At 46.9% G+C, this 24,983-nt stretch overlaps 2 protein-coding genes across 9 annotated transcripts in view; both read left to right on the forward strand.

The window, feature by feature from the left end:
• Positions 1–6: 6 nt before the first annotated feature.
• Positions 7–8,419, forward strand: TNFAIP1 (TNF alpha induced protein 1). Its single transcript, XM_015646985.2, has 6 exons — positions 7–336; positions 1,778–1,947; positions 2,586–2,675; positions 2,762–2,814; positions 3,406–3,601; positions 3,948–8,419. Exons 1-6 carry the CDS (start codon positions 120–122, stop codon positions 4,164–4,166), a joined length of 945 nt encoding a protein of 314 aa, XP_015502471.1. The 5' UTR covers positions 7–119; the 3' UTR covers positions 4,167–8,419.
• Positions 8,420–8,844: 425 nt separating this feature from the next.
• The window catches only part of SGSM2 (small G protein signaling modulator 2), a 39,442-nt gene continuing 23,303 nt past the window's right edge, over positions 8,845–24,983 (forward strand). For 5 of the 8 annotated variants that reach the window (XR_004499851.1, XM_015646900.2, XM_015646903.3 and 2 more), the window contains exons 1-2: positions 8,845–8,981; positions 15,800–15,875. Coding sequence is in view for 7 of the 8 variants with exons in the window: in XM_015646900.2 (XP_015502386.1) it covers positions 8,925–8,981; positions 15,800–15,875 (133 nt within the window). In the remaining variant the exon portion in view is untranslated. Of the gene's footprint in view, positions 8,982–15,797; positions 15,876–24,983 lie in introns of those variants that run through there. The other 3 variants (XM_015646904.3, XM_015646905.3, XM_015646907.2) reach the window with 2 other exon arrangements.

Here is a 24,983-nt window from a genome sequence, read left to right on the forward strand (position 1 = left end):
CCGTGCTGCCCCCGAGGTGATGCTGGCCCCTGCCCCGCCGTCCTGGCCCGCTGAGGCGTGACCGCGGCACCACGGCCCGGCCCACGCGCTGCAGGGTGGTCATCTACCTCCAGAAGGACATGTCGGGGGACACCTGCCTGGGGAGCGCCCTGTGCCCGGCCGCGGGCCACAAGCCCAAGGCCGGCGGGCTCAAGGGCAGCAGCCTGGGGAACAAGTACGTGCGGCTCAACGTCGGGGGCTCCCTGTACTACACCACGGTGCAGGTGCTCACCAGGCACGACACCATGCTCAAAGCCATGTTCAGCGGCAGGATGGAGGTGCTTACCGACAAGGAAGGTAAGGAAACAGATTTCACTGCTGACAGTTTTGTAAAACAGCTGGGGTTTGTTGGTGGTTTTACTCGGTTAAGGATGTAGAAAATGATATATGCCAAAAATCATTTGGAACATTAGGCAGGCAAGTCCTTTTGGTGCTAGTAATCCTTTGGCTTTATAGAAATACCTGTTTTTGTTACTCAAATGAACTGGGAAAGGACTGGTGCTCTTTCCTGCCCTCACAGCAGGTTGTTGGTGATGTTATAAAGACTGAACAGTCTGTGGGTTGGCATTTCTGTCACATCAAGCAGTGGCATTATTCGAGCTACACACGTAGGGAGGGATGTGCAGTTTTCAGCTTTGAGGCTCAGAATAGCCTGCCTTGCTTTGGTGAGAAATCTTTTTTCCCCCCCTTCTCCTGAGCAGTATGTTTCAGTAGTGGCTCATGGTGCCATGACACTGTTTAGTGATCAGTCAGGCAGTGTGTCACCTCCAGCTGGACACAGGATATTTTAAATCCCCAATACATTATAAAGGGCAGAACAGGCAGCTTTGTGTAAGTGCCTCAGCCTGAATGGAAAACAAGAGTCATGTTCTGATAGCTCCAGCTGGAGAATCCAGCAGGGCTTTAGCTTACTTTCCTAGATTGTTTTCTATACCTAGATTCCAAAATAACACTTTTTTTTTTCCTGTCTTCCACTTTATGGGAAAGGGTTTGGCATTGTACTGAGCCTTGTGTGTGCATGCATCCTCCACTGCTGTTTGGCAGCAATCAGACATCCTGTTTCCTTAGGGAGTGTGACCTCAGGGATTTTGTAAAATTGCAAGAATTCGTCAGTTCGCTGCTGTTTCCTCTGCTTCATCCCCTCTGTGCTTCCTCCTGATCTGTCTTTCTTTGCTTCTGTTTGGGGACTGAACAGCTTTTCCCCCACAATGGGTTTGCTGGGCTGATCTGCCTTGTAGCATCTTCAGAATGTTTCTCTCTCTTTTTAGCTCCAAACAGCAGCAGCAGCAGTGTTTAGAGAGCTGCCAAATCCTCCTTGTTAGGCCACAGAACTTACATCTAAATCTACCTGTTGCAAACATTGGTGAATTCTTTCTTCTGTCCTTCCTTGGCTCTCAGGGGTTTGTGACTGCCCAGCATCACAGTGTAGCACTGCAGTTGGGTCCCTGCAGCAACCTCAGCACGTTGTGCTAGAAGCTGAGTGGTTTTACCTTGGGGCTTTGCTTTTGAGGTGTGGGAAAGCAGTGGGAACATCTGGGCAGTACCAGTGGGGCTCCACTGTCAGCTTCTGTTCTGGCACCAGCTTCAGTTTGCTCAAAGTCAGTAGGGACTTCCAGTGGGTGAAATGGGATAAGCGTCCTGAACAGTGTCAGGAAACCTCAGTGTTGTTTAATCTCTCCAGGGAGCTTTTTCTAGCCTCTAGTGTTGAGGTGACTGAAATGTGTTGGTTATTTTTCAGGCTGGATCCTTATAGACCGTTGTGGGAAGCACTTTGGAACAATTTTAAACTATCTCAGAGATGACACTATTGCACTTCCAAAACACAGGCAGGAGATCAAAGCATTGATGGCAGAAGCCAAATACTATCTCATCCAGGGCTTAGTGGACATGTGCCAAGCAGCTCTGCAGGTAAGAACAAAAGTAGCCTGTGAAGTGTTTCATGGGTGTTTGCTTATAAAATTTACTTAAGACAACTTGAGAGATTATTTCATGGCCTTAGAGATGGTACCAAGTCTGAGGTGTGCAAGGTATTTTTGAAATAGCGTTCAGTAAATAGGTGGTGAGGGATGTGGGGACATGGCCTGTCCTGCCCATGCTTGGTCTTTGCTCTGTGTCCTGAAGGCTGGCTCATGTTGGTGACCTGCTGTTCTGCCAAGCATTCAGTTCACGATGGCTGATGCTTTTTCTGTGCAGTGGTTTGAGTTAATTAAAACTACTGCAGACTCCTTCTATCCTTTTCTTCAAGAAAAGATGGAATAATAAGCTCACTTAAACCAAGTATGACTAGACCTTGTCCTCGCTGTGGCTGAGGACATCCACCTGCATCCCAGTATTTCAATTACTGCTGCCTTCCGGGGATAAGAAATCTCTGCTGTGATTCTGAGTTGCAGATCAAGGTAAGCTGTGTGGTTACTGTAGCAACCCAGGGCTTTTCCTGTACATCACTTCATTTGGGAACATGGCTGGAGGGGCTGAAGGAGGCAGCAGCAGCAATGTCAGCTTTAGCATTTCTCTTATTTCCTCTCTTTCTTCTTTCATTAAAACAGGACAAGAAAGACTTGTATGAGCCTGTCTGCAGCATCCCTATAATCACCTCTCCGAAAGAAGAGGAGAGACTGATAGAGTCATCAATGAAAGTAACTGCTCTTATCAACTGTGGATTTATGCTAAATGTATTGAAGCACAGAACTTACCTTTTCTTCTTTTCTCTCACTCCCAACAGCCTGTTGTTAAACTGCTGTATAATAGAAGCAACAACAAGTACTCCTACACCAGGTATGTCCCTTCTTTTTCCCCCTCACTTTAGTGGGAAAGTTTCTCTTTGACTATGGGAGTGGAAGATGATGATGGATGATCTAACTTGGCTTATTTTGGTTTGTTTTGGGTTTTGACAACTGTATCTTGCTTTGAAAAGTAATTAGGCCCTCCATTGCATGTCCCTTAATAAAATTTAGTTTTTTAAATAGTGGACTCACCCTGACAGTGTATCTGTGGTGTGCAGGATGCAGAGCACATGGCCCTTCCAGCACACACTGACTCTGGACTTCTGCTGTCATCAAGCCAGAGAACTGCAGTGAAGTGGGGTTTGATCATCTTGAGTGTGGATAGTTGATGTAATGGTTTGGGACATTGTGCTGTCCTTGGTAATTGTGTAAGTTGACCTCTAAAGGCTGGTGTGTTTGCTCATGGGGTCAGAGCAGTGTATTTGTATCTGAAATGGGCTATTACCCCTCTTTTCTTGGCAGCACACAGCAGTGAGTCACTACTTATTTGTATTCTGCAGTTGGATCAGTGCTGAAAGCTGGCAGAACAGGCAGAGATGGCTGCCTGAAAAGCCCTGTTCCTGCTTCTGTTGCTGTGTTTCAGTAACTCAGATGACAACCTGCTGAAGAACATTGAGCTGTTTGACAAGCTGTCCCTGCGGTTCAATGGCAGAGTGCTGTTCATCAAGGACGTGATCGGGGACGAGATCTGCTGCTGGTCCTTCTACGGGCAGGGCCGTAAGCTGGCCGAGGTCTGCTGCACCTCCATCGTCTACGCCACTGAGAAGAAACAAACCAAGGTAATGGAGCTTCACCTGCCCATGCTACGGCTTGGAAACGGTCGTGATTAGCTTGATGAGTGTACGGAGTTTCTCTAACCTCAGGAATTACCTTCTAATTTGCAGTGGTGCCGCTGAGGTTACCGGGGTCCAACGTTGAGAATCAGAGATGCTGTGTTCTCTTCCAGTGCAATCTAAACAATTAGCTGAGGGAGGTGACCTGGTGGTGGGAGTAACCCTCTACCAGAAATTTTTTATTGTCTTTATAATGTGTGGGTTTATGGCTCAGTACTTTTTCACGTGTGGGTGTATGTTCCAGTTGTTATCCTGGATGGATGAGGAGCAGGACATGTGCTGTCTTTTGTAGGTTGAATTCCCTGAGGCCCGAATTTATGAGGAAACACTAAATGTCTTGTTGTACGAGACGCCCCGTGTCCCGGATAACTCGCTGCTGGAGGCCACGAGCCGCAGCCGGAGCCAGGCCTCGCACAGCGAGGATGATGACGGCTTTGAGCTGCGCGACCGCGTGCGCCGCATCCACGTCAAGAGATACAGCACCTACGATGACCGCCAGCTCGGCCACTAGTGTGTCCCTGCAGCAGGGCCTGCTCCAGCTTTCATCCTTGGACAGGAGGGAAGGATCCCCTGGACTCTAGCATTGATCTTCATGGGGTGCCCCGGCTCCCTAGAGCAGCAAACGGGGATTTGTGTGCACAAAGCAGCACTAAAGGCCAAGGGCTTGGAGAACTGAGGCGTGCACCTTGTGCTTTACCTGCAGGCTGGCTCCCCTTCCTGCTGGGGAGGGGGGGATTTGCAGCGCTGGTTCTCAGTCTGTGGTTGCTCTTTCCTATCTAATGATTTGCCAGTTTCCCCCTTGCTGTGAGCAGAACTGCTCTTCCTGAGTGAGGTGGCATGGTTTGAAAAGCTCTTTCCAGACAGCTCCCCTTTCAGGGCTTTGTATCATGGAACTTGCAGTTATTAAATCAAGATACTGAAGAGAGAACTTGAATGTGGCTGCTCTTAGCAGACACTACACGGGATAAGCCCCAGGAGAAGCGTTTGGCTGACCAGTCAGCTGCACCTGTGCTCTCCCACCCCTGTCCTCAGAACACCTGCAAAGGTTTGAGTTCCAGGACAGTATCTTTAAAACTCTTTGATTCCAAGGAAAGTGTCTTCCAAAGTGGGAAGAATCAAGTCATCAGCCTCCCCATGTGAAAAATGGAAATCTCTGAAAATGTAAATGTGTAGGTAATGTCCTGGGTGAGGGGGAAATGGGTATGGTGAGGGAAGAAACCTGAAGTAAGCAAACTTGAGCAGATTGTGGCAGTGTTGCCCTGGTTGCATCTTGTCACAGTGAAATCCTGTTTATATAAACAAGGGCAGCCTGGGGAATTGGTTTCCTCCTGTGGCCTAAAAGTGCTGTTTAATGTTAAATTTCTCAAGCAGCAGGGGAAAAGTCCCAGTGCCTGGAGAAGTACAGGCTAAACAGTGTTTTCTAAGGCTAGAACACGTGAATTCAAGTTCTGTGTTCTGAATCCCTTCTGGAGTGTAGAAGTTGAAGAAGAAAAACAGCTGTGAAAATATTGTTCTAGCATGGAATTGTGCGAGGCTTTGGGCACAGGAGAGAGGTGGCTTATACTGGATTTTAAACTGAAATAATCATTTTTATTTCGAGTGTTTGACTGGGTGTTAATTCTACAGGACACTTCAGGAGGTGGGAATCAAGTCTGTTCTGCAAATTTGGAAATTTCTGGAAATTTTCTGGAAACAGTTTCAAGATTAGTATGAAAAGCCATTGTTGTGTTTTTAAGCATTTGCTTTTATGTTTGAGCTGTTGGCAGCAGTTTTGCCACTGTCATTCATGGTTATTCCTGCTGGCTGCCCACTGGGAGCCTGGGATATGTTGGATATAGTCCACAGCTGCTTTTTGTGTTCCTGTATCATACTTGGTCACTAAGCTCCAGATTCCACACTGGTCAGTCCTGATCTGCTTTGACCAGTGCCAGATCTACCTGTAAGGTTTGAAGAAAATTACTGCAAAAGCCTGACAAGAAAATAATCCCCAATTAATGTAGGGAGTTCATAAGGATAATAGAGATGTAGATGGTTTGGGAGTAATAGAAGCAGGGGAGGGGACAAAAAAATGATTTTCACTCATTTATGTTTTTGAAAACTAAGTGTTTGTGGGTTGGTAAGAAAACACTATCATATTTTGGGATTTTCTTGCCTCTACACGTGGCAGGATTCACTTCATTCTCCTCACATTCAGGAAGCTGCATTGCACTGGGATGCACCTGTCTATTTGTGAAAGGCCTCTTGAAATTTCTAATAAACCTAACAACCTCTTTTATTCTGCTTTCTGTAAGTTTTTGTTTTCCAGCTGGCTGTTCTGTTGTGCCAGGGAAAATACAGCTGTTGAGATTATTTACAACAAAAATTCTTCTCTAATTCTGTTAGAGTGTGATGTGGATTTTAAAATTTTTTTCCCTCCACTGATGCTGTTTAATTTGAAGGCACCAGCAGAGGCTGCAGTGATGGGGTCTTTGTGCTACATTTAATAGCTTCAAGTTATTATCTTTTACTTTTTCTGTCTTGTAACAAAGGCTGATGCCATTTAAAAAACACATGTGGCACTTCTGTTTCTTGGCAAATGATTTATATTATTTTTTTCTTGTCACTATCGTAGTGAATGTTAGCAGAGTAAGTAAGTGATGCTGATAGACTTGCAAAACTGCATTTAAATGAAGTTATAAGCAGAAAAAATGTCATATTTGCATTTATTTTTTCTGGGGAGGACAGGTATGGGAGTGTGTGAAAGAGAACATCAGAGCTGTGTGCTACTCCAGAGGCTTTCTTTACTCAGAGGATTCATTAACAAAATGGATCCAACTTACGAATTATTACACTGTAGTAAGCAGAGAAAAGCCTGTGTTTTGGTTTAGTTTTCCTTTCCCTACTTCCCACAGCCAAAAAGTAGTAGTAATTTCTGATTTGAATTTAGATTAATTAACCTGGGAGGCAAACAGTTTTGAGAACCATCTGCGTTGTGAGAATCTTTTACCAAGTGCAAAGGATCTTGGCAGTTGTGGAATGTGGAGTATCAGTAGGAACTGCTGGCAGTTATAAATGTCTTTAAAATACGTGCAGATATCCTTTTCATTTTTCTGTGGTTTCTCCTGTGTCCTGTTTGTCTGGAACTGATCCCAGCACATGATGTCACTGAATCTCCCTTGCCCCAAAACTGTGCCCTGGGGTTTTCCAATCTTTGTCCCACCAGGTTCTGATCATTTTGAGTGCTGGAGTTGTGATGTAACACATGCTTTGTATTCTCACCTTAATCAGTCTTTATGTAATTGAAGGCTATTAATTATTGTGACAGGGATGTTCTAGACATTCTAGAACATGAATTTACAGCCTGCTGTAAATGTGCAGAAGCAGCAGTAGCGAGCAGGATGATGCAGTTTAAAGGCAGCATTGGTGTGTTTGCAGTGAGCTCTCCAAGGATCTTCTCCGCTCAAATTGAGCTCAAATTAAGCACAGATTAAGACAATACAGGTTTCGTTTGTCTTCAAGTTGAGACTTGTACTGGCTTCCACCCAGACCATCCCCATTGGGTCCATAAACGATGTGCCTGGGAATTTGGAGTAGCCTTTGGGAGAAAAAAGAGCTTTTTTTTTCCTACTTGTAGGGTGTGAATTGTAACTATGTGAATTGAAGCTTCATTCTTAGAGGACTAGCTGTCCTTCTCACTCCTAAACTTAGTCAAACCTTTGTACATTCAGGCACTGCCTTGGCAGACGGAGGGAGAGAATGGGAACCTTTCCTTGGCAGCCGTGGGCAGCCCGGTGCCAGAGGGCTGCGGGGTGTTTCCCAGCCCTGTGCCCTGGCAGCAGCCTCGGTCCCTCTGCAGGGAAGGGGGAGGCCAGGGGCCGGAGCAGCTGCTGGAAGGAGCTCTCTGTGTCGATGTTCATGAGGCAGCAGAGGCTGAGGAGGGAGCTCTGCAGGGCTCAGCTCCAGCCACTGGTCAATGCCGAGACAAGTCACTGCCTAGCCTTCACCTTGGCATCTTGTGCTTTAACAGGAGACATTTGTCCTGCTGAAATGTTCCACTCCAGTGACTTTTATCTTTTGCACTTCTTGGTTAAAATAGAAAATAAGTGATGGACAGAGAGGGTGCTGGAGGGGCTGTGCTGTCACCGAGAGCTGCATTTGAGTGGGCATTGTTTACTGTGGGCTTGGTTTGATTTTGTTCTTCTCGAGGTTTTCCGTTTTCAGACAGAATTCTCTCCAGACAGTACTGGAGATCTACCTGAACTGGATGGGTCTGCCCAGCAGCCCCTGCCTTACACACTTAGGTTGTGTTCTGTGACAATCCATGGCATTCAGTCCTCACAGCCACCTTCCCCCCAGCTGTGGGAGAGCTCAGGTGTGCCTGGAAGGTGAGTCCAGCTCTGTCCCGTCCTCAGGGCCAGGGACTCTGCTTTCTGTGTGTCACTTCTCATCCAGTGGAACGGTAGTAGGACACTCCTCTACCTCACAGGGTGGCTGACACTTCTTTTGTTTATTAAGAGTAAAGGATTCTTTTGGATTTGTATGATATTTTATATCCAGAGGATAGAAAATATGATTGCTGATCTTGTTTAAACTGACATTCTGTGATCAAGTTACTTTCTTAGAGATTCAGTCTTTGTTTTATTTCCATGTCTAACTTTTAAGGGTCAGTTTTACAAAGTACCTAGTTAATGCAGTAATTATTTGTTGAGTAAAGTGTTTCACCAGTGCATTAAATGGAAATAGAACACTAATTTTTAATAAAGTGTTATATTTTGTCTTCTGTGATTTTTCTCTAGCATCATAACTTTTTATTATTGCTGTTGATCTCTTTTGTTCCTTGTTGCCGTTGTGATCCCCACCGAGGATTTGGGGCTGGAGTTCCCGGACCGGGAGCGGCAGCGGAGCGGGGGATCCGTGTCCCGCTGTCTCCCCGGATTGCTGGATCCGTGTCCCCCTCCCGTGTCCCCCTCCCGTGTCCCCCTCCCGTGTCCCCCTCCCGTGTCCCCCTCCCGTGTCCCCCTCCCGTGTCCCCCTCCCGTGTCCCCCTCCCGTGTCCCCCTCCCGTGTCCCCCTCCCGTGTCCCCCTCCCGTGTCCCCCTCCCGTGTCCCCCTCCCGTGTCCCCCTCCCGTGTCCCCCTGTCCCTCCCGCCCCTCCAGCCGCGCGCCTCTGTCCGCACACGGCGCCCCCTCGCGGCCGGGCGGCGCCCCCGCCCCGCCCGCTGACGTCACGCCGCGGTGAAGATGGCGGCGGGCCCGGGTCGGGAGCTGTGAGTGCCCCGGGCCCGCCAACATGAGCTGCTCGGCGGACGCCGTGAAGGACAAGCTGCTGTGGAACGTGAAGAAGGAGGTGAGGGCGGGTGAGGGTCTGGGGCTGTGCGGCGGGCAGAGCCCCGCACTCCGGGGTCCTTGCCCCGCGGGGGGAACGCCCTGAGGCCCGGCGGGGCCGGGTTCCCCGGGCGGCGAGCGGGATGTGCCCGGCGCCGAGCACGCGGATCTGCCCCGGCTCCGCTCGGCCGGGCTGGCGCGGCGATGCTGCTCCGGGAGAAGCTCGGTGCTCTTTTTCCCCCGGGCGCACCTGGAGCAGAGATGCCGCTGGCGGGGCTGCCGCTGCGGCAGGAGGCTGACATCGGCTCCCGCTCTTTTTCCCGGGGTTTGTGTTTCCCGTAGTACTCGTTTTTAATGACTTTTTCCTTAACTGTGAGCTTTAGAGGAGAAGGGGGGGAAATCGCGGATAAAAAATGTATTCCTGAGGTGTCCGTGGATGAGCCGAGCTGGCTCCCAGGTGCCAGAGCCCTGGAAGGCTAGGAAGGGTTAATTTGGGTGGTTGTTCCCGCACACCCCTGTGTGTCATTCCCGGGCTGGGGCAGTCGGAGCTGTGTGTGCATGAACAGCCCACCCACCCCCCGCACCTGAGCGGTGCCGTTCGCTCACACTCGCGTTTGGGCTGGTGGCACTTGGTCCTCGCACGGTGCTCCTTGGCCGGCAGGCGCTCCGTACCTGGCGGGAGGCGCTCCTTGCCGGGCCGGAGGTGCTCGGCAGGACGGACGGGGAGTGTTCGCTGCGATGGCATCGCGCTGGAGCAGCTCCTGCCGCAGATCCAGGCTCCTGCCGGGCTCGGAGGAGGTGCCCGTGGTGTGCACAAGCGCTGGACCATGGGCACCTCTGCCGCGCACTCCAGGTGGGGCTCCCTGTGGCCACCTCTGCCCATGCACACAAATATCGTATGTTGTGTTTTTGTGGCACTGGCTGTGGTGTAGCTGCCGGTGTTACACAGCAGTGAAGATGTAATGTTTTATCCATGATGGCAGTAGCAAGTATTTTAAACAGGTACCTGTCTTCCTGTTCCTTCCCCTCCCCAGTTAACTGCTGGGGAAGTCCAGGAGCCCTCAAAGTTCAGATGGAAAGTTGTTGTTGTTATGGCCAAGGTTCCTGAAGCTGACTCCCCTGTCTGGTACTCATTAATGCTGGAATCAGAACACATCAGGTGTTGCAGTCAGCGTGGGATGCGTGCAAGGGGCACAGCAGGGACAGACACGCCGAGGACAGTCTGTATGTGCAGCAGTGGGACTGTGTCCCAGGATGACCCAGCCAGCAGCTGGCTCTGGGCAGGTGATAGCTGCTGAATGCTGCCAGGAACCTGCCACTTCGATTAGAAACTTCTGCTTGAGCTGGAACCTTTGAGCTGAGGCAGTGTAAGGTTTTATTTAGAACCGGGTGCATTTGCTCTCCTGAGTAATGCTTAAATATATAAATAAATCTGATAAATGTTTTCCAAGTGTGAACATTGCAATCTTGTGCTAATGCATGAGATGCAAAGTGAAATGGATTTTTATGATCAAAGCTGGCTCAAGCTGAGGAGAAGTAGTGGTGTGTAATTAAAAAATCTGAGGCTAATTTGTTTTTAAAGTCTCTAAAATGTTTTTAATTGGACTCTGGTTTTTAAATGACTTGAATAATGTTTGAAAGTGTTATTTGTACCTTTTGTGTCATCTGCATTTTTGATTTGTCTCTGATTTGTTTTTTCCTTCTCCAAATCCTCACCAATGCTCTTTTAGAGCACTTTTAGTGGCTTGGCTTTTTAGGGGTTGGCCAGAGCTTTCCAGCCTGAAATAGCCATGAGAGCCTTTGTTGATTATAAGCAAGCTGAGTTAACACCCTCACCTGTGTCCTCACAGACCTGTGGAAGGGCCCCTGTCTGTGCTCACAGTAAGAAAATGGCTCAGAAGGAAGTTGGAGACACTGAGATGGAGATTTTATTTGTCTTCAATAATCAATTGACAGAGGCAGGAACTGAACACAAGCCACTTGTAACCACCCACCAGATGATGCTGCCCTTAATGACTGTAATTAACTTTTTCCAATAGAATTTTCAACCTCATTTTTTATCATGTGTGACTTCACACAGCTGCTTCTGCCTGCTTGCTGTGTGGTGGGGGCTTGCTGGGAAAACCTCACTCCATGTCCATGTCTGTTCTCAGAGCCCTGGTCCCCCTCCCTTGTCCTTTAAACCCAGACTATTTCCTGTTGAATGATTTTCCCATAAGCTCAATAGCCAAAGGAGTTCATAGGCAACAGATTCTTTCTGTGGGCTGTTCCACCAAGCCTGTTAAAATTCAGTTTTCTTTGCAAAGTATAGAACACTCATCTCCAAAGTCACTTAGTGCAAAGGGTTTAGTTTATTTTGCTTCAGTCTCTCAGCTAAAACTTCTGCATTTTTCCTTTGGGAAGTTGAATACTGTTTGCTTTTCCTCAGATGGACTTTCAGTTCCCATTGGTAGGGAATGTATTTTGTTGGCTCTCACAGAAGGAAGACGTGTAATCTGTTTAGAAAATGTAACTGCTGGGATTCATGCTGAGGCTGCTTGGAAGTTCACGTTTCAAGCATTTATCTCTCTCTGCAGGAAAATCTGTTGTGACAAGCAGACTCATAAAACGCTTTTTTCTCTGGCCATTTCCTTTTGCCTCCTGAAATGGAGGGTTTTGCCATTTCTGGATTTAAACAGTACTTTCTAGCTGTGAAACAAACAGGATAACAATAACCTTAGCAGTTCTACCCTGAACGATTTCAGAGCACTTCAGAAACTCGATTGCTCAACTTGCAGCTGAAATGTAAGGACTTCTGAGCAGAAGTGCAATAGTTATCGAACAGCTTTTATTACACTACCAGGCTTTCATCAGGAGTAAGTCAGTGCAGCAGGAGCTGTCAGTAAAGGAGATGAGCAGTAGCTGCACAAGCTGAAGAAAGCATGGATGCTGGACATTAGGTTTTCTCCTTTGAGGAAAAAATGCTGTAGGCTTTAACTGTGTTTCTGGTTATTGCAGTGTGTTATGGACATTCTTCTTTACCATTTTCAAAGTTTCCTTATGACAAAACTTAAAAAATAATAAACATAAAGGCATTTCTCTTATGCATTTCCCGAGAGAAACTTAATAAACAATCCATATATTTTGATGTATGTTTGGTGTTTGACTGCTTCTGAAAGTTTTGGCCCTTGTAGGATGTGGGAGAAGGTCAGAGCAGTGATCCATTAGAACACAGTGCAAATGCTGAGCAGCTTATCTTTGAGGAGTTTGCTTTGCTTTAGATCTGTATAATGTATAGATCTTCTGTGCTCCTCAAGTGCTGAGCTCTTTCCTTGGGTGGGCAGAGCTTTCCTGTGTTCCTGTGCTGGCTCTGCGGTGGTTGGCAGCCGTGTGCCCCCAGAGCCTGGCACTGCTCCAGGGTGAGCAGGTGTCCGTGGCCAGGGCTGATGCGGTTCTTGCTGCAGCTGCTCGGGGGACACCTGTGCAGCCTGCTTCAGATGTGAGGCTCCTGTGATCTGCAGGGGAGGCACAGAGAGCAGCAGGACGTTTCCAGGGCTGGAGCAGGAGCCACTATCATCACTGCTGGCCCCAGCGCTCCCTCCCACCTGCACAGGCTCCTCTCCAGGCTCTGGGAGCAGCCCTGGCCCAGCTGAAGGCTGCAGCCCTCCATCCCTTGCACAAACACAGGTGTAGGCCAGCTGATTCCTTCCCTGTGGGGGTAGATGGGTGGCTGTGGGGGCAGCTGGTGATGCTTCTGTTAATGAGATTAATTTGCAGTTTGGTCAGGTCTGCTGGTAGCTGCCAGTGGGTGTGTGAGGAGGCTTGTGCTCAAAAAGCTCCATTGTCAAGTGCCTCCCAAGAACAGAGACAAAGCAGCAGAATTCCCTATGAAGAGCTGTGCAATATTGCAAGGGGAATAAAAGAAATAAGCAAAAAAAAAAAAAAAAGCTTGTGTTCTATCTCATCAGAAACACTTGCTTTAGCTCCTTGCCTGAAGCATCCATGAATTACGTGGTGGTGAGGGATGACGTGGGATTGAAGAACACTGCATTCCAGCTTTTGAATCTTCTCATATCCTGTCTATGCCTTAAAAATGTTTTCTAATAACATTCAGTCACTCTCCAGAAAATGCACAGAGCTTGCTTGGCATCTGGTGGCAGTGGGGAACACACAGAGTGCCTGGTCTGAGAGTCCTGAAAGAGTCCTTAGCTCTGGAGTCCAGGGTTTGAAGACTCCTGAGAGACACTGGATGGTGTTGCTCTAGAAAAGTAGGGTTGATTATGGAATCTGAAACTCTTTTCTTTCTCAGCTTTTATACACTTAAAATTTTTGTTGACTGGGATGTACATAACATCATGAGCTGATTGGGGTGTGCCTGCAAGATGTGTGGTAGCAATGAATTGGCTGCTGAGCACTTGAGCTTTTGCTCCTCGAAACAACTCTTCTTCCTCCCTGTTGTTAGGATTTGAATTCCAGTTACTGTTGTCTGGAATGCTGAGACTGATTTCATGGTCCTGAAGGCGCTCAGAGTTGCTTTTTGTCAGTAGTACATCAGCCCTTTCTTGGATCAATAAAACTGTGCCAAAAGGATTGCTGAGTACATGGGATAATCCAGATGTGAGAGCCCATTCATGAGACCTCCTCACACCTCTGCTTCTTCCCTGATACCCTCTTACTCCTCCAACCTCCAGCTGAGGTCCTAAGTTCTAACAGCCATGTTAGAAACACCACAGGAAAGAAACAAATTGTCTGGCTCAAAGTTTATGTTGTCAGGCCTCAGGTGTGAGCAGTGAGCCAGGTTTTTTAAAGTAAGACAAGCAAGAGGCTTGTTTCGAAGTCCTCAGCTATAAAACATGTTCTACTTTCAAAGCTTCTTACATGTTTGCTTTTTCCCCTCCGATGTTTTCTTTGCAACTCAGAGGATTCCTGTTTGATAAAAAGCACAAATTCTGGAGGAGCAACTTGATGCAGAATTTGAAGCGAGGCAAATGCCATGTGTTGAAAGGCTCGTGCAGCAAGTGCTAGAGCTGCAGCCTCCTGCCAGCCGGGCTGGGGGTGTTGGAGTGGGCATAGAGGCCCCAAGATGATTACTGGAGGGAGGATGTTTAATTACAGCACCCAGAATTGGTCTCGCAGATTGTCTTGTTGGAGGAGGAAGCCCTCCAAATCAGAGAAGACACCTCCACAGACAGCTGCAGGGCCCAGCTGTCGATGGAACACTGCACTTGTGGCTTCTCCTGATCCAGTTCTGAGTGGAAAAGCTCAAAAGCTTGGGACCTATCAGTGCCATTGAGAGGAATGATGGGTTTGTCTTTATAAACAAGCTGTGGGTCAGCTGATAAGGTGTAGCTATCAGTGAGACAACAGAAACAATGGGATGGATTCCAGTAGAAGATCAAAGAGGGACTGAAAGAACACTATGAATTCCATAAAAGTTAAGAAGGGATTATGCATTGGGGTGGGGTGGGAAGGCCCAGGTAGGTATCAGGTGTTCCGGGAAGCCTGTACCTCTCAAGTACCTCAGCCTATGGGGAAAGAGAGAAGGGACAAGCGGCCGGGAATTAGGATAAAAAGGAGGCTGTGCCCTCCAAAACTGAGAGAGACCCCAGGGGAATGCCCCATGGCCTCTCCCTTTATTCGAATAAAGAAAAAGGACTCCTCTGTCTCCTTTTTGGACATAAACCTCTGGTGTTTGTGGATTCATTTTCCTGAGACCATGAAGTGGTACCCAGTTAGCTCTAAATGTTTGAAGAAGAGTGTCTTCTTCTTGACATGGTTAAGTCTTCTGCCATGGTGGTAGCACTTCCTCTTGTACATTGAAAGTGAATTGGTATATGTTTAGTCAGAGTGTCATAACCCAGTAATTGTAGCTCTCAGATGAGAGAAGTCAAAGATGATGGTTGTTTTGTATATGTAAGAGAGCAAGCTCCCCATGGCCAGGAGGAAATGAGTGTCTGACAAATGAGTTGGTGATGAGCTGGAAACCAATGAGGTTTCATGTGGTGTCAGGCTGAGGAAGCCATTGGGGAGGAATCACTGGCAGATGAATGGGGGGTGACTACAACCTCATGCCAAGAGCCTCATTGGAAGAATTGTCTCTTTCTTTTTTAATTTTTGAAACTCAGTAATTTGCAGTGATTTCCCTCTGGAGGTTGACACATCTTGAGCCCTGAAACTGGAAAGGAACTTTGTTCTAAACCATTAAAAAGTGTGATAAGTGTAATTTTATTTGCTACAATTGTTAAATCATGTCTTGAAGTAAAAACTGAAGCCACTGCCTTCTCTGTAGGTGCTGTAATAATTCTGTATACTGTCTGGTGCAACAGAGCATCGAAGGTATAATTTGTAATTGCTGTGGCATGTTCCATGCTTCCCAGGCAGGGGAAAGGTGGCCCTGAACCTCTCTGAGAATGTGTGCTTGTGTCGCTCAGGGATGCACTGTGCTTGAAAAAGAGCAGAATGGCACACGTGGAAATGGGATGTAGCAATGCAATCTGAGCAGAAGAGACTGTGTGAAGGCCGAGGATGAATCATATAAAAAGTCTTTCACAGCTGTTTGGAACTTACGCTGGAGAAGTTCTTTGGAGGGTACTGTGGGCATGCTGAAATCTCCCTTTTATGAGGCACACCCCAAATAGACCTGTCCTTGTTCTGCCAGAGGTTTCCTCGTGCCATGATAAACCCCTCAGATTTGTTTGTGCTTTCCCTCCTTAAATCCTTTCTTCCCTGAAAAATGTGATGTGAGGGAGTTGTTAGTCTGTTGATGAGGGGAAAGGGGCAAGCAGTGGTTGAAACTGAAACTCCCAAGTGCTGTGCTGATTTTATTGGGATCATACAATCATTTCTCTCTATTCATTTTAGGTAAAGCAGATCATGGAAGAAGCTGTCACCCGGAAATTTGTACATGAAGACAGCAGTCACATCATCGCCTTATGTGGTAAATGTCACACAGAGGAGCTAACACTCCCTAACCTTACTTTTCCTCTAGATATTTATTTTCTCTGCTGTCAGAGGTAAATGCAGGGATTTAGCTATTAGAAATCATGGTGTTCAGGCCCATTTCACCTCTATATTTGCTACATGTGTGTTTACATTACAAATTGTAAAGTAACTCTTAGTAACCTGTCCTTATCCAAGTACCCAGCCAAGATGACAGGTGGCCTTGCTGCAGGCTGGCTGTGTGTTCCAGGGAGCTCCCAGTGTGGTCTGCCTGGTCTCTGTTCCTGGAATCCTGGCCTGGAAGCTGTGCTGCATTGTTGGTGTAGTGGGCAGTGGGGTGGCAGCTATTTCTGTTAGACTCTGCTTGGCCAAAATTAGGAATACTTTAAAGTCTTCATACTTCTCTTGTCCTCCTACTGTGATTCCAGTTGGTTTTGTGTTCAGAATTATTCATGGTCTGAAGAACTAGTAAGTCTGCACTGAGCTGCCTCATTATTGCCCAGCAATCCTACCTGTCCTAAGGCAGGACTCCAGCCTGCTGCTGCTTTGAACGGAGGCCTCGATTAACTCTAAACCAGAAGAAGGTGAAGCTGCATGTTCTGTTTTCACTTTGGCTGATTGAATGGAGAAACCCTTCCAGCAGATTTGGCTAACAGCTCCTGGCTGATGCTTTCTTGTGTGTGCAGTTCTCTTCCCTCCCCCACTCCAGTTTCATGTGACTCTTCAAGAGGTTTTTCCCTTCTATTTAAAATTAGATTGGTTCAGTACATGAGTCATTTTTGGTGAATCTTCGTTATAAATATAGAATTCTTGTGAATCATTTTACTCTCCTGCTAGGCTGAGTTTAGCAAGAGTCTCTAAAATACATGATGGCTGATTTCAGGGTCTCTCTGCATCAGTAGCTGAACAGTTCTTAGCTGCCCTAGGTCTAGATGGCTGAAGGTGCCAATTAAGTAGCATGTGCCCCTTGTCCTGGAGGAACTGCTCCATCCTGTGCTACCCTTGCTGACTGGTGCCTCTGTGCAGGTCAGCTGTGCTAATCCAGAAAGAGAGATTAGTAACCATAAGGACTCTGCTCTAGTCTGTGGTCTCTGCCTGGGTGCCCTGGGAGAGGAAAGCAGTGCTGATGTTTTCATCCTTGTGGAGAAGCAGTGAGTGCAGGAGATTCTGTATCTGTTCCCGACCCAGTGTAAAACCAACCTAAGTTAGATCCCAGGGGCTCTGTCATCCCCTCTGATTTCTAGGAGGTCTGGCTCTGTGGTTCAGAGTCACAGCAGCTCCTTTTGGCCTGTGGCTGATGTGTGCCATTGTGGGACAAGATTCTGAATTCCTTTGGGCTGTGGTTGCTGTGGGGCGAGTTGCACTGCTGCTGTGGGGCCAGTCAGGGGCCAGTGCAGCGCTGCAGGTGTCTCGCAGCACCTCCAGTGGCTGGCACTCGGCTGGGAGCTGGCTGTGGCTGTTTGCAGCCTGGCTTCTGGGACAGCTTTCCTTGGGAACAGAGCTGCTCCATGACGTGGGGCTGGCGAGCTTCTGCCTCCTGCCCCTCCTGCCCAGCCTGCCCTCTGCCAGGAGCACCGGCCTGCCCGCTTCCACAGCTGGGGGAAAAGGGGAAGGCAGAGGAGGCATGTCTCTGCTGCTGCAGTTACCTGAAGTCTATTTACAGGGTTTCCAGTTCAGTGCATCACACCTACAGTGTTTGTCCAAGAGCTGCCTGCAGTTTGCTAAGCCTTTTCTGTGTGGCTGCCCATCTTTAGTCTGTAACATGCTGCTTGAAGCAATTAAAAAACTTAAGTGAGCTTAATACTGCAAACAGGGTTTATTCCTAAATGCCTCAGACACGGTTACTGAAATGGTCTCTACATTTTCAGTATCTATTTTGAAACAAGTCTCAGTAGTTTGTTCTCTTTGAATAATATTTTGAACATATTAAATGAAGTAATCCTGAATTCTCCATGCTATAAAGTAATTGTCATAGAATTCAGGTGGCTTATGGAGAGTTGGTGTGTGTCACTATCAAAATATATGTATGTAAATCCATCATGCCAGCTTGGCAGAGGGAATATACTTACTGTGTTTTGGGGAAAGGTTAGAAGTAAATGTGAGTAAAAATGGTAACTTGGGCACTGTAAAACATTCAGAATTTGGCTTTTCAATGAGATTTCAGTTAAAATTAAGGAAGGAATGAACTGCACAAAAAGCTTTTTTTGGCCTGAAGAATAAACCTGCGACCAGTAATTAAACCTGTTAATTAAAATGTGCAGAATCCCTTTGTGGCTGAACTGAAAAGGCCAGTTCTGATTTGAGATCCAGAATGGTATTTAATGTTGTGCTTGCGGCTTCTTGTAAACCGTGTTTGAGGATGGCAGTGCACGTGTCCCTTGGGATGTGAGGAGAGGAGGGAGCTGAGGGATTGCACTGCTGTTCCTGGGGGATGCACCAGAGCTGTGTAGCCCTGGGTGGCTTTATGGCAGGGGCATCACCAGGTGCTTTCCTGTTCCTGAATCTGAACTCAAATCCTGTAAGACATTGAGGCTCTTCTATCAAACAAAACAAGAAAATTCCCATCTTCTTTTTGTTTTCTTGATGCTTTGTAGCTTTTTTGGTATACTTGGGATACCTGACATGTGCTCTTTCTTCCCATCTTCAGTTACTGATATTTAATTTACCACCAGTGTTGGTTGCAGTCCTTCACTTCAGAGGGAAATAAGTGGTTTTTCTTTTCTTCAGTGTTATTGAATAATCTTTGGCTTCCAAATCTGTTCTAAAACTGTGTCTAGACCAGACTTAGAGAAGAGAAATGCTTCATCGCTTTTGAACCCAAGAAGAAAATTTGCTGTTTCTGGGTATTACATTACTGGTCTATCCTGACAGATTTGTTGAGGATCTTTGCTGCAGACCCTGCAATTCCAGGTGCAGAGAAGAGGAGCAGAGAGCCTCTCCTAGAGGAGCGGAGGAAGCTTGGCTGGCTCAGCCCTAGGGGATGAGCTGTTTCATTGATTTAGGTGCATTAACCTCAACTTCTTCTTTTTCCATCCTCATTATGCATATTGCTTTTCTTATTAACTGATGAAAATTACTGGGTTTTTTTTCTGAGTGATGCTGTGTTTAAATAACGCAGATCTTAAAAAAAGCTAAACAAAACTATGTCATGATCTGTCTGGTCATGCTCTGTGAAAGGGTTTGCCTGCAGAGCTGGATCTGGATATTAACTGAAGGTGTTTGTATGGGATCTGTGACTGCATTTAGTCATGTGTGCAGCCCTTCAAACAAAAGAAGGATGTGGTGCCTGCCTAGGAGAGCTTGAAAGATAATGAATTCCCATTAGTAAGCAGTCCTTGGTGCTGTCTCTGTGTGAATAATACATCAGAGAGGTGGCCTGAGGCGGACATCTTCCAACCCAGAGAGAGGGGACACTTGCCTGAGCACAGCCAAGTGCTGGCTTGCCCCGCTGCCAGTCCAGCCTTCTCTGAAAGCTGAGCAGCCTGTGAACCCTTTGGTGCTTCTAGACAGGGTGCTTGGGGAGGTCCATGCACAAACAGATCCATGCAGCAGCCATGCAGTGCCCTGAGCACCCTTGGCCAGCTCTGCAGGGTCCATCCTTCTGTGTGGGTGACTTCCAGGTCTAGAAGCACAATGTGCCAGGTGCTAGGGGAGTTATTGTACTACTTCTTCTCGGTACAGTTTCTCTTGTGTGCTCCTGTAAGTTGTACAGCAGCTCTTTCAGCTTCCCTGCATTTCCTTTGATCAGAAAGGCTCAGATACAGTCCTGACTTGTGCCAGGCTGTGCCAGGTCAGAGCCTGACTCCATGGCTGCTTTGGTGAAGCACTCCTGAGCTGGCATTTGTGTCTTACCATGGTGCTTCTTGCTTTCAAGCTTCTGCAGTGTCTGTGTACATCAGGACTGCATGAGCATTTATGGTTCTCAGAAACAGAGCAAGGAGAGCTATCACCCAGAGTGCTTCTGAGATGTCTGTGCTTCAGGCTGTAATTCCACACTTGAGATCTGATGTGTGGGCCCCGTATCCATCCATTGCAGCTTCCTCTTGCAGAGCCCTGGGGCATCTAGGCTTGGATAATCATCAGCGTAAGATATTTCCTTCTTCAAAATCAAGTAGAGGGAATTGTTATTTGAAATAGCTCTGTGTTGCTGAGTATCTGTTCACAGCAAAAGGACTGGTGTGTTCTGAGAATCAGAGTGGCTCTTGGGGTCCTCTTCACAGTTTAGAGCCAATCCAGTGTACGACAGGATTGTCATTAATGGATGTCCAAAACACTTACACTTTTATCGAACAGTTCAACAGTTTCTTCCCGGCTTCCTAAGGCAGATGAGTGTTGCTGTTGGACACAAAATAAGTCAGACACAGCTCAAGGTATGATGAAGGAAAGAGAGACTTTATTTCTTCTCTCACAGTTTATAGGTTTCTAACCACAGCCAGGGATTGGATAGTCAGGATAACACTTTCCCAACCACACTGGCCATGAGAGATGTCCATCAAAAGATGTGTAACAGAATGAATGTACACATATCTATGTTTACAGTTACTGTCCTGGGAAAGTCTTTAGAAACTATGTCAACAAGCTCAAAAAAGCTGCATTTGCAGGGTGACAGATGAGTACTCCATTCATTCTGGAGGTGGGAGGCAGTAGGAAAGCATTTATATGGCTGGACTTTCTGGAGCCACGTAGTTGAGATCTGATAAGGTCTGAAATTTTAGGGCCTTACACGTCTGTAGGAGCACAAAGAGCTTCAGCTGAGGTCATGGATGAGTCTCCATCCACGCTGGCAGTGGAAAACCAGGAATCCTTGGAACATGAATGTGGCTGAGGACTCCTGGAGAGCAGATTTCTGGGGTCATTTGGTATGGATTGGGGTTTGAGCTGCAGGAGTGCCCAGCAGTGCTGGTTTTCAGTCTCACTGCTAATCACCCCAGGGTTAGCCACAGCAGTGGGCTTAGTTGTGAGGCTATTTCCTTCATTGGTCTTAGGATGACTTGTTATCCCATTTTGCACAAAGTTAATTGTGTTTGAAAGAACACACAATTTTGTTCCCATCATTTTCAGCTGGAATGACAGCATTCCAATTCTTCTGAAAATCAGCCCCATTAGAAAGACATGTCTTATGCTTTGGGGTTTTTAGCTGATTGCCTTGAGGCTTCTAAATAGCACTGTGTTCAGATTTGACAGAAAACAAAGAATTCAGTTTCCTCTCTTTTTTCCTTAGCTCACAGAAATGTAACTTCTGTAGAAACAGATTTAAGGAATCAATTCCCAGCCTGACAATTTATCGTCTTAATTATTTTGCCTTTCTACCCTTGGCATTGATATTTTAAAAAAATTAAGATAATCTGCTATGGAAACGCAGATCTCTCACAAACAAAACAAAGTCTCCCTGCATAACTGCTCCTGTTTGGGAAACAAACATTTTCAGTGATGAATAATGCTTAAAAAATAGTTTACAGAGATTCTAACTCAATTGGTAAATCCATTAACCCAGAGAGTGTACCAGAGATAATCATAACTGGGGGGAGGCAAATATTTTTTCATGCACATTTAGAAGGTTTTTGATTGTGCTCCAAAGATGATGCTTAAATTAATGAGTGGTGTGCTTTAGTGGGGAGGAAAAAAACAGAGTGAATATTAGCTCTGATGTGAAATGAAATAGTTTTTGGACTGCATGTGTTGTTAGCTTGAGAAGTGAAATAAAATCTCTTGTGCTTTTTAGAGAACTCTGCTAAACATTTTGCTTTGATCCTGGGCCATCAAATTGGATCATTTTCAATATTTAGAGAAACTTCAGTGATTTTGATTTGCCCTTAACAGTGTTTAATGAAAACACTTCTGTTTTCTGAAGGTGGCTGAGATCCTTGAAGCTTAATGATCATGATTTTAAAGAGGAGCAGTCACCAAACTTCAACCCTGAAGTTTCCCAGCCACTTGAGAACTGAGAAAGGAAATTGTCCATTGAGATACTTTTTTTATTTTCTAGGGAGTTTTTGAACATAGGATGTTCTGTGGCACAGCCCAACACAAGCACGTTGGGTACAGGTGAACAAGGGTACAGGTTTGGGTGTCTTGTGGGCAGTCCCTTGCTGTCAGCTGGTGCTCAGTGCCAGTGTCTCCTCTGCTTGGTGTGTCCAAGTGACACAGCAGGCTGAAACTTAGCAAGAAACTGGGTTTCAAACTGGGCAGATATGTGATCAGCAGGATAAAGCAACAGCAGCTGGAGATCACGAGCATCTGATGGCTTCTTTATCATCCTCTTTTCACTTTTTTTTAATTTCTTCAGCCTCATGAATTCAATTCCCTGTGTTTCCATGAAAACAAGGTATTTAGCTGCAGTATTTCTTCCTGTCTAAGGAAAAATCTCATCTGCTAAGTACACCCATAAATAATTCTTCTACGGACCTTCTTTTCTCTCTTACCACCCTTCCAACCCCAGAACTCTCATTTCACAGTCCATTAAGTCAAGTTGGAATTTTCGTAGAGGCAGAAAAGGACAGAACCAAACTTGTTCACCTGACCCTGGAAGAAGTAGCTGTGGTGAAGTCATAAAAAAATGACATTTTCTGAAGCTTGGTGAGCACTGCAATTATTTGAACTGTAAATCAATAATATATCTGCACTTAATTAAATTCAGCAGTGAATACTGCAGAGAATGTTCCTCAAAACTGTCTGGAGTTAATGAATTTTTAGATGGCTGTCAACTGAGCCATACAAGGGAATTACCTGAGCTGTGCTGATTTATTCCCAGTGCAGAGCTGTTCTTCCACTCTGTGTGTGATGAATTGCTGCCTCTTCATCTGGTCAGCTTTTGTACGTGTTTGTTGTAGGTACAGTGACAATGGGCAGGCTGGGGATCACACTGGGCTGTGAAGCAGTTACTGACCTGAGTGCACATGCACCTGTAGCCAAAAGCACGTGTACCTAGGTGTGCACACAACCACCCACCAGTTCTTTCTTTCTGATGTTACCACGTTCTCCACAAACAGCTAAATCATCTGTTTTTAGGTCTTCTTAGAGTGTCAGATTCCAAAAGGGGAAAAATGGTTCATTTTCCCAGAAATGGGTAAATAACCCTATTTCCCTGTCCCGAAGGTTGTTGTACTATAACCCCTGAAACAGTTTGTGTTGTCTCTTTGGGCAGCAGTCTGAGCTGTGCAGTTTGTAACTCCTAGGGATCACCTGGTTTTGGTTTATCAAAAAGCACCAAGGTCCTCTCATGTCTTTTAAAAGCTTCTGCAGCTTGAGGTGACTCTTCTGCCAGTTTGTTGAGGATGTATTGTTTCCCCTCTGACTGAGCTTGGCTGTGGGTGATGCTGGCAAGGTGCAGTGAGATCAGTGCCTGCCTTGGACACAGAGCCAAAGGAAAGCCCTGGGGGCTCTGCCAGGGAGCTGTGCCTACTGTGCTGTGCCATTCCTGTGGCTGGGAGGGATCCCTTCCTGCTGTCCTGTGCCACCAGGGTGGCATCCACACGGTCCCCTGGCTTGGAATGGGATGGCAACTGTGTCACAAGATGTATTGCTGCCCTGCTTGGATGTTTTGTAGTTTAACTGGATAAAAGCCACGGTGTATTTGCAAGCACATTCAGATCGAGTCAGATGTGAATTTATTCCAGCTGTTCTGGAATAATTCTTGTAGAAGAAGCTTGGAGAGAAGAGTGCTGACAGTCAGTGCTGTTAGTCTCAGTCTGGGGGTGAAGCCTGGAGAGTTAAGTGACCTGAGGGTCACACAGGCTGGGATGTAATCTGTCCCCCAATCCAACACATAGAACTGGACATGCATAATCTCTTGTCTGGTGGAAAATACATTTTGAGGCAATCCAGCAGCAAATTCCAGTGATGCCAATGACCCCTATGAGTGTGTTATAGGCAGCTGGGGACTCACCCAAGTTCTTGTGATGAGAAATGTGACAGTGGAATAATTAAATATTGGGGCTCTAGGGACGGTCACTGGGTGAAGTGCCCTCAGTGGCAGCTGCAGCATTCATTAATAATTAAAGGTATGCCTGCTGTGCTTTTCACTAAATTTGTTTCATTAATATTTTATTGTTTTAAAGAAATAAAAAAAAGTGGTGAAGGTGGGAAGAGAGCCTGTTTCCTAAGCAACAGCCATGCACTTCTTTGCAGTTATTTTTAAAGGCAAGTTGCTTCATTTAAGATTTGGAATCGAATTGCTGCATTGCTCCAGGCATCTGGAAAGCTGCTTTTGTTTTTTCTTTATTTCTAATTGAAAGACAGAGCAAAACAATTGCTGGGTTAAGAGCTGCTGTGATGGTTGCTAGACAGGAGCTAGACTGTGCTGTGAGGAACTTCCCAGTTCTGTCATGGCTCTGTGTTCCCTGGTGTGTCATGTCCCCTGTGTGTCACAGCTCCGTGTTCCCCTGTGTGTCACGGCTCTGTGTCATGTCTCCCGTGTGTCACAACTCCATGTCCCCCGTGTGTCATGGCTTCAGAAGTCCAGTCCTCCTGGCTGCAGACGTGGCCAGCAGGGCTCCTGCTGTCAGAGCAGGGCTGTGCCAGCCCAGGTGTGCTCCATGGCAGGGGAGGTTTCTGGGGGTGCTGTCAGAGCAGGGCTGTGCCAGCCCAGGTGTGCTCCATGCTCCTGGTGTCTGTGCCAGTGCCACCAGTGTGGGAAGAGGACCGGCCCTGCTCTTGGTGACTGTGTCTGATGCCACTGGGCAGGCAGGAGTGTGCCAGAGCTGAGGCCACGGGCACTGCCCCATTGTGCCCTGAGGCAGCTCAGGCTGGCTCTGGCTGCCCCTGGGGTGGGGCTCCTCAGGGTTCAGCAGGCAGGAGGTGTTTCTGTGCCCCCCAGTCGGGCCTGGGGCTCAGGTTGGTTTTCAGGACCCAAACAGTGAGGACAGGTCTTTTTCAGATGCAGGCTTTCAGGTGTTAAGGGATTTGGAGCCTTCAAGTACAATAAGGAGAGGAGTTTCCAGGAAATGCTCAGCACCTGACAGTGTTGGGCGTAAAGCACAACAAAACACTGCCTTCTCTGAAAAAGAGCGGCAGTGTCAGAGCAGATGGAGTGCCATGTGTTCCTATAACCAGTGTTTAAGTGGCAGGGGAGCGGTGCTGATGGGCTGCCTGCTGCCACCCAGCACGG

The sequence above is a fragment of the Parus major genome, chromosome 19 (genome assembly GCF_001522545.3).
Source record: "Parus major isolate Abel chromosome 19, Parus_major1.1, whole genome shotgun sequence".
In the NCBI taxonomy this organism is placed as follows: Eukaryota; Metazoa; Chordata; class Aves; order Passeriformes; family Paridae; genus Parus; species Parus major.

Excerpts from the sequence above, each read along its gene's own strand:
- TNFAIP1 (XM_015646985.2), top strand. The coding sequence starts at position 120 with ATGTCGGGGGACACCTGCCTGGGGAGCGCCCTGTGCCCGGCCGCGGGC. Across the intron at positions 337-1,777 it reads GGTGCTTACCGACAAGGAAG|GCTGGATCCTTATAGACCGT; the intron begins GTAAGGAAACAG and ends GTTATTTTTCAG. Across the intron at positions 2,815-3,405 it reads AACAAGTACTCCTACACCAG|TAACTCAGATGACAACCTGC; the intron begins GTATGTCCCTTC and ends GCTGTGTTTCAG.